Source organism: Poecilia formosa, unplaced genomic scaffold, assembly GCF_000485575.1.
Source record: "Poecilia formosa unplaced genomic scaffold, Poecilia_formosa-5.1.2 Scaffold47, whole genome shotgun sequence".
NCBI classification, from domain to species: Eukaryota; Metazoa; Chordata; class Actinopteri; order Cyprinodontiformes; family Poeciliidae; genus Poecilia; species Poecilia formosa.
The window spans coordinates 306,386-315,214 of record NW_006799986.1 but is presented as its reverse complement, the minus strand read 5'-3'; the positions used below and the strand labels follow the sequence as shown (position 1 = coordinate 315,214).

At 40.5% G+C, this 8,829-nt stretch overlaps 1 protein-coding gene across 15 annotated transcripts in view; it reads right to left on the bottom strand.

Moving 5' to 3' along the window:
• The window catches only part of tns1b (tensin 1b), a 116,271-nt gene that overhangs the window by 63,596 nt on the left and 43,846 nt on the right, over positions 1–8,829 (bottom strand). For all 15 annotated transcript variants that reach the window (XM_007552239.2, XM_016671578.1, XM_016671581.1 and 12 more), the window contains exon 3: positions 7,851–7,888. In XM_007552239.2, coding sequence (XP_007552301.1) covers positions 7,851–7,888 — 38 coding nt within the window. The remainder of the gene's footprint in view (positions 1–7,850; positions 7,889–8,829) is intronic.

Sequence of the window (8,829 nt, the reverse complement as noted above, 5' to 3'; positions counted from 1 at the left end):
AAGGAAGGAAGGAAGGAAGGAAGGAAGGAAGGAAGGTAGGAAGGAAGGAAGGAAGGAAGGAAGGAAGGAAGGAAGAAAGGAAGGAAGGAAGGAAGGAAGGAAGAAAGGAAGGAAGGAAGGAAAGTTTTATACCTGAACCATCAGAAAAAAGCAACGCTGGGATTATTTCTCCAGCTCCTGAGGTGCAACACAAACCTCTGACTGAACTAAAGTTTCTCTTTCACTGTTCAGGCCAGAATACCGGAGCTCCTCTTCCCTCCAGACCTGGAGCTTCGTGGCAGGCTGTGATCCCATCAGTCTCCAATCAATTTACAATTAGCTGTAGTTCAGCAACAGAAACCCAACAGTGTTGAACAGCAGCTGCTGCTGCTGTGTGAATGAATCATTACTTATAAGTATTAAAATAATAAGACGGTCTTGTGTAGTCGGTGACGCAGCTCCTCCAGCAGGCGTCTCCTATGTGAAGACGAAGGCAGCAGATGTTGGTTGGTTGGAGTTTTGACTGAAACGGAGTCAAATGTTTCACTCCAAATGTTTTTAAGGAGAATACTTTGAAAAACGTAGAATCAAACTGAGGCTACAGAGTTTAAATTACCTCCAATTACAGGAAAACAGAAAACGACAATTCAAAAGGATGGAAGAGCCGAAATGGCAACATTGTTGCGTTTGGGTCCAGAGTTTGTTACATGATCCCCAAACACTGAATCCCACTGTGAAGCACGGCAGCTCAGGTGTTACGATGTGTTGACATTCCCTTATCTGCCATAACCGGAATATTGTGGTTTCACAAACTTTAAAGTGGAAATAAACCCGATGTAAAGGCTTAGCCCCGCCCCCAGGCAATTCTGGAAAAATCCAACTAAAGTGGGCGGAGCCGAGAGACACAGAGGGGCGTGGCCAAGAGTCTGGATGAGTAGAAGGGTCAGGGGTCAGGTAGCCAACCTCACAACTTAGTCACATATTTAGCAACTCTTTTGATAAAGTAACTAGCAACAAATCAACAAGCTACGCCTCTTCAATTTTTTCAAAACGTGACAAATCTCGCAATTTAGGTAAAAAAAAAAAATTGACAATTTAAACTTATTTGGAAAAGTGACTTGCAATAAATTTGCTAATTTTTCAAAAAAGGGAATATCGTCAAATGTAGAAACTGTTTAAAAAACAAAAACAAAAAAACCCCAACTTGCAACAATATTGAAAAAATTGACTAGCCTCAAATCTATGGCTTATTTTAAAAAGCAACTCGTGACAAATCTGGACAAAAATCGGTTAGCGTCAAATCTAGCAACTTGTTTTGAAAAGAGGCTAACAATGAATTGAGACTTTAAAAAAATCAACTGCAGTAGCTCCCTTCAACCCACAGAGGGCAGCACAGACAGTTTGGTGTTAGAGAATTAATGCCACAGTTTTCATAGAAACATAAACATGGAGCCCTAAATGACATATTTAGACAATTTATACACAAAAACAGTTTATTGGTTTATTTGGCATTAGCTACTCTTTACTGTTTCCAGACCATCACACCGACAGCCTACTGAATTAGATTCACATATTTCTCAATAACTTTTGAAAAGTACAAAAACTTAAGTAGAAAAATCTGTGAAAAAAAATCTCTAAAACTGAAGCATGAAATCAAAACCCAACATAAAATCCATGTTTCTCCTGACATGCAGGATTTAACGTCGGATCGTTTCGCCTCTCGATGTCCAGACAGAAAGATGAAGAGTTAATGAGAGAGAGAGAGCGGTCCGGTCCGGTCCAGTCCGGTTCCAGAGTCTGACTCAGGCTTTCCCAGACAGCATCAGAGCCCTTCGCTCCTGCCGCATCAGGAAAATCCTGCGCCTGGAAGCAATGAGCATGTAGCAGATTTCTGGGTGGGGATCTGAAGGAGAAAGGGCCAAACCGAAGCGTTGGGGTCGTTTTCAGCCAACAGAGGAAGCTGGACGTGAAACGTTCATGTGTGTGAACAGAAAGGCAGAATGTTCTGATGCTGCTGGCAGATCTGGGGAGTGGCGTTTTAAATCCTGGCTCTTCCATCACTGTCTCCGCCGTTCACTCGGCCTATTGTTGACATTCTTTCCCTAAACTCCTGATTACTCCATGGAGTGCAGCGCTGGGCGTTCCTGTTTGTTTTCTCCGCTGTATCTAAGCACATTTCACTACTGTACTCTTACCAAACCCATGGCCGGCAGCCAGCGCTGGTTGTGAAAGCTGTTTGCTGCTGCAGCTGAGAACATGACAGATTGTTGCTCTTGCTACATATCAGTGCAGCTAGCTGCCCTGTTATTAGCATACCTGAGCTCAAACGGCTCATTTAACACTAAACTCACTGCTTTAAATACCAGAAACGTTCTAGTTTTTCAACACCTCTTTAAGATGTTCTCTGCTGGGGAGTCGGCGTGCTGAGGCTCCTGATGTTTTGGAGAGCAGGCTGCTGAGCATGTGTTCTGTCCGCTGACTGCTAATTGAGTTAGCATGATAGCTGCTGGCTGCGCCTGTCTTTAATCAGTCTCAGCCTCTTTCTGCAGCTACTGTGGCTCCGCATGAACAGATCGTCCCACCAATATGACCAACACTTCTGCCAGGGCACCTTCCTCTCAAAATGGCCGACCTGGAAGGCGCTCTGGCAGAGCAGGTTCACCTGTACCGATCTGAGGGACCATTTCCACTTTCCAAATCATTTAGATGGAAAAAACAACTTTGGGCAGGTTGGTAAAATTTGAGCTGCTTTTAACAACATTTGTCGGTTTTAGAGGAAAATTATTTTGAAAAACCTAATAAAATGCAGAATGATTGCGCTTATTTTATTAGATAATTTATTCTGAATCTGTTGAACGTGATATGATCAGTGATTGGTTAATCTGGTGTCTACTGATTTAGTATTAATGTAAAGCAGAAGTCCAGGGACAACGTTTGACTTCAAGGGACAAATCACCACAAAAGACACAAGACTCATCATGTTCAGATCCTCCAACAGGAAATCCAGAGACATTTTTCTGTGGCGGAGACACGCGGCTCAAAGCTGCTGGTGATTCTGCATTGTTAACACAACATAATGTTTTTCTTTTTTTCACCAGAAGCCTCGGTCAGACTCCCCTCCTCCACTCTGAGCCTCTGTGTTTCGGTAAATTTGATATTATAGAGAACTGACTGATGTAATAAATGTTCAGGCAAAATATCCACATTATTAATTGATTTCATAAAGTTTATTTGTAGTTATTAATGTTGAGTATTTTTAATATTCTCTTCTACTCAAATATGCAAAAATGCGAATAAGGTGATGACATCATCCAGCGACTTTTTAAGACAGCCAATAAATATTTTCCTTGTTGTGGAAACAATGAACTGAATCCACTTCCTCTGCAGGGCGATCACACTCTGCACTGTTAGCTTGCAGAGCTAGCCGCTACTTAGCATGCTAGCTTGATATCTGACAGCTTTCCCCCTTTAACCAGACCTGCTTTAAAACTTTATCTAACATCAACTGGTACAAAAAACATAAAACAAGAGTTGAGTAATCTATGCTGCTATGCAACTTTTAATCAAAAATGCTTTGTTTTTGGCTGTAGCATTGTGGCTATCAACATGCTAGATAGCCGCTACTTAGCATGCTAGCTTGACATTTGACAGCTTCCCTCTTTAACCCAGCCTGCTTTAGAACTATGTAATAACAACGGGTACTAAAAGTTTAAAAGGAGAATGTAATAACATATGTTGTTCTATAAATACTTTATACAGTGAAGTAAATGTGTTTACATTACCAATGATTTAATATTAATATGTGGATACTTAAACAAACCTTTTCATTTGGGCTGAGTTCACCCATATTTATCTGATTATATATATATTTTTAAATGTCCTCACATGTGAGCCTGCAGGTGTTTGAAAGGTTTGGAGGTAATAAATAACAAAGGAAAGGTGGAGTGTTGTTTTCCTGGCTGAAGCAGGAAATTTATATCTTCAGATGATCGTTCAAATATGTGAAAAATGTTGGAAAAACTTCTGACTTGCCTGTCTCCAACACCTCAAATCCACAATAGTTTTTCACCAGTAAAAGGCAGAAATTGATTTTTTTAAAGTGTTTTAAGGACCCTGACCTGGCAACGTTAAGTGTCCTGATATAATCCCATCAATAATCATTCAGGAGCCACTAAACAATACACCTGTTTGAAATGATTGCTGGATGTACCACTGAATGTTTTTCCAGTCAAATACCTCAGAAATATTAGCTCCTGATTTGCACCCATTACCAAAATAGCCATAAAACTTTCTGTAGGACAGGACAGTGACTCAACCAATCACTGTGATTGTTATTTATTACTGCATAAATTGATTTGTCCTCTAAAAGTTCCAGTAGCGAGCCTCGCACCTGCTCAGCATGAAGAAAAAACTAAACTACGACTGGAAATGTTTTCATAATTAGCTACTCAGAAGGAGATATGAGCGTTTCCTTTGGCAAACAAGTGGGAATGAAGGGGAACACATTCATCAGCGCGCCAGAGGCCTTTAACAGGACCATGAACCCGCTGGAAGAACTGAAGGGTCACAAACAACAAATCTGAAATAACAAAGTCACCCAGACTCCACTTTGTCAAAACATTCATCTGGAGAATTTGAAGAGGTGGAAAATTGAAAACAAGTGCTTCATTATCCTGAAGTAAGGAATGAAAAACAGGAGGAAGCAGGTGGGCGTGTCACTGCACTTTGCTTTTTGGACATTTTTCCTTTTAGATCAAAACCGTTTCCCTCTCAACAGACGGATTTCATTACTGCTCTAGAAAAACAAAGTCTCAGTTTCCATCTCGGGATGATTTGGTGAATTTGCTGTCAGTAATTTAACAAACAAAAATATCAGGACATTAATCCTGGCAGTTATCTTGTTCTATATTTTACTGAGCCGAAACGAACCACAGAGCTTCTTCATGCCATCTGACTTGGTAAAGTTCTGGGTGGAGAGTTTGACTTCATCTATTATCTCACCCACCGGGTCCAACAGCTGAAGATTGAAAACATCTAGTCAGAACCAGGTAAAACCTCCAGGTATGCCTCAGACCTTTTCTGCCTACATTAATGATGGAGTCTAAGCTGCTAGCAGTTCTCATATCCAGCTGTTTGCTGATGACGTCGTGCTAAACATCAAAAGTGTTTTCACTCTGCACCAGTTGAGCCTCATGTGTTTTCACAATAATCCAATTAATCACACGATAAATCAAAATGAGATCAATAATTTCCATTTGCTTGAGTTACTGTTATTTTCTTTCTACCAAAAACAAGATTTATGTCGTTTCGGTCTTATCTAGTCATTTTCTAAAGGATAATTTTGTTCACAGAGACTTCATAATTGTTTTATTTATTTTGGACAATTAAATGTCTTCCATTTCCAGTGTTAAATATTCACTAGAATTTAAATGGAACAGCCTTCACCCTCTTCAAAATAAAAGCATGAATATAAACGTCTAACTACATGAAGATTTCTTAAGCTTCAACACGGATGTCAAACTGTGAAAGGTTACAAAGCAGCCAAGTAAAGCACTTACGCTAAATATTTTCAACGTTAGCAAAAATGCACATTCAGAATTAGCTCGGCTATTAGCAAATTAGCAGAAATGAGTCGACTACTGGTTAAAATAACCAAGTTTCAAACACTATTCTCAAAAATCTGCAAATTAAGCTCTCTACAACAAACAAAACCTACAAAACGTTTTGTTTGCATCTTGATCGTTTATGACTAATCTCACATCTACCGTCAGCCCGTAACCTTGTGCTAACATTAGTTAGCAGGATGTAATTAGCCTGTTTTGTTCTCATTTCTTGTGGAAATTAATATGTTTATCTGTTTTTTGTTTTTTAACTGAATAGGGAAATGCACCTCTGGCAGAATGAAGCTTCAGCTGTTTGAAGACATTTTCCAGACAAAATGGAGGAAAAGTCAAAGGATTCAGACGTTTAGAGGAAATTCCTGCCGTTTCTAATCGCGCTCTGCTTCCCTTCGCTGCTGTTTTTGGCTCCTTTCCGTCATCACCTTGATGAGAAGTTTTGCAAACAAGACTGGACACATATTTTACATCCAGCTGTGAACAAACAGGTCTGATGACCATTTGTTTGGAAGTTAAATATGAAGCTAATAACATCCAGAAGGTGGTTTATGGGACCAGTTTTGGTTCTGCTTTTAAAAACAATCTTCTGCTTCAGTCTGGACTGAGAAACGATAGCGATCACGCCTGACCCTGTCGCAGTCACTCCCTTGTTTTTCATCTCAGGCTTGTTAGCAAATTACTTCCTGCCCAAAGCGATGACAAATATCAGCCGAAATGTTTAGAAAAGGAAATAATGCTGCGGGTTTGGTGATGGAAAGTGGCTGATTTGTCCGTTCTGGACGTTTGACCTGCGGCTTCCTGAACGTTATCAGCCGCCGTGAGCCGCGTTTATTCAGCACGCTGCGATCTTCATCTGCATAGAGACCGGAGCGGGTCGGACAGAATCAGAACCGATGGTTTAATGGAGTCATCTTTGTTAGTTTGGGCTGCAGTAAGGTTTAGGTGAAATGGCACCCAGCCATCTGTCTTAAGGAAATGACCATATTTGGTCATTTTGGGTTTTGTGGTGGTTGGTTGGGGACAAAATGACACATTTGGCAGCTCCTTCCTGGTTCGGTCATCTAACTCATAAATTGGAGGTGTGATTTTTAAGCCACTGTTGATGTTCTGATATAAACATCATATTAAATAACTTCTAATGCTCCAAACTGACAAAACTTGTCATGCAAATTTCAAGTGAACTTTTAAAATGTTGCCAAAAATAAATAAATATGAATTTCGCATCTCCATCTTGTCAACCAGGCTACATAAAATGTAATGTCATCAGATGTTGACGTGTCGCTGTAATAAACAGGAAGTAGCGGTTGCTAACTAGCATGAAGCAAACATCTCTGAGCTGGAGGTTTGTGGCGCTTCATGCCTCTGGTAAGGCACAGACCTGCCAGCGGATGGGAGCGCTCGCTGCGTCAGAACTTATTCAGTAAATCTGTTTCCATCTTTAGCGTGTTAGCTCTTAAACGGAAAAAACAAAAACCACTTTGACCGAGTGTAAAAACTTTTTTGTGAAACTGAGAAAGTTATTTTGAATTTTGACATTTCTATCCACCATTTCTAGTGGGACACATCAAAATGTTCATAACGATACGTTCATCTATGTTCCATCTAATTCATGGACGCTCTTAGCACAGCTTTTACATTTCAGCTTCATTTCGTGTTACTGTTGAATCTGTTGCTGTTTTTTACACTTTAAGCTACATTTAATAGTTTTACATTGTGATAAATGTTAAATTTGGTCATGTTAATCAGCTGAGTGATTTCTGTGGTGGAAGTCCCCCGCTGCCCCCCTCCCTGCACTCCTGGCATTTCCTGTGAGTAAAACAGAAAGTTGCCGTCGTTGGAAACAAGAAGCCGTCTCCCTGCTGGAAGAGGAGGGCGATGCGTTTGGGCCGGATTTAGCTGTAAAGCTAAATGGACGCTACCGGTTCATGTACGCCATCTTTCTCTAACAGGAAGACGATTCCGAGGATCAAACAGCTCCATCCAGAGGGCTTTATTTTTAGACCTGAGGCGATCTCCAACACGCAGAAGCTCATCCAATGTAAACATATTCTGGTACATTCAGAGCTTGTTTAGACATTCTTAGCATTTCTTTTTCTCCTCCTGAACCATAAACTCTCCAGAGACCCCCTCCTCTCCACATCGACAGGCCCTAAAAGGAAGCCGACTCCAGCCTAAAATCAGCTTTTTATCAAGACACTTGCTTCCCTTTGGAGTCTGGAGGTGTGAACTGGTGAAGAACGATCTGCTTCTTACCTTGGCTTCACATTTCTTGTGGCACGCCGTTCGGCAAACTGGAGAAAACACAGAGAGAAACACAATTAACTCCACAGGCACTTAAGATGAAAACGTCCAAACAGGCTTTTCTGAGCAGCTGGACCTGCCCAACATCTCAACACAAGCAGAAGGATGAAAAACCTGCTAATGTGCGAATAGCTGAGCTAATTTTCTACTTAGCTCTTTTGCTGACTTTGAAAATGTTTAGCACACTTAGCCTTAGTTTATCATTTCTGATCTATTTGAAGCTTAGTCCGGAAACCAGTTAACAGTGGTGAGCAAATGTCCACTAATATACTAATATCAAAGCTACTTTTTAGCTTAGCACTTTAACGGTTAGCGCACATCCCCTGAATTCATTTGTGGATAAATCCTAAAGCTCTAATTTATGTGGCTGTTTTGTAAACCTTCAGTTGAATAAAGCTAAATATCTGTGTTCATGTTTTGGTTACCAACTGTTAAGGATTATTCAATCAGTTAGCCATTTATATTTATGCACTTCCAGGCTAAATCAGCAGCAGAGTTAGCAGCACTCTGCAGCTACAAAACTGAAACCATGAGAGAACAGTCGGTACCAAAATATCACTTCCTGAAGAACAACTGCCATGCTGGGCACCGCTAACTGAACAGTTAGCAGTGCTAACCCTGAAGCACTGATTTTAAACATTAGTAAGCTATGCTAATGTGATACTCTTACATAATAATTAGTGGAAGCTAATGCTAAGGCACCAATTTAAATCATGTTGATACCCCTACATCAATGACGTGTTATATTGCCCTCCACAGGGCAGAATTGGTAAATGCTCACCTACCAACACAGTAGCGGCTAACGATGAATTCTTAACAGTCGACAACTAAAATTTCAACTTCAAAACAGATGCTGTACTTTATTCAGTGGTGGAGAAAGTACTCAAAAAATGTACTCAAGTAAAAGTCAAAGTACCACATTAACATTTTA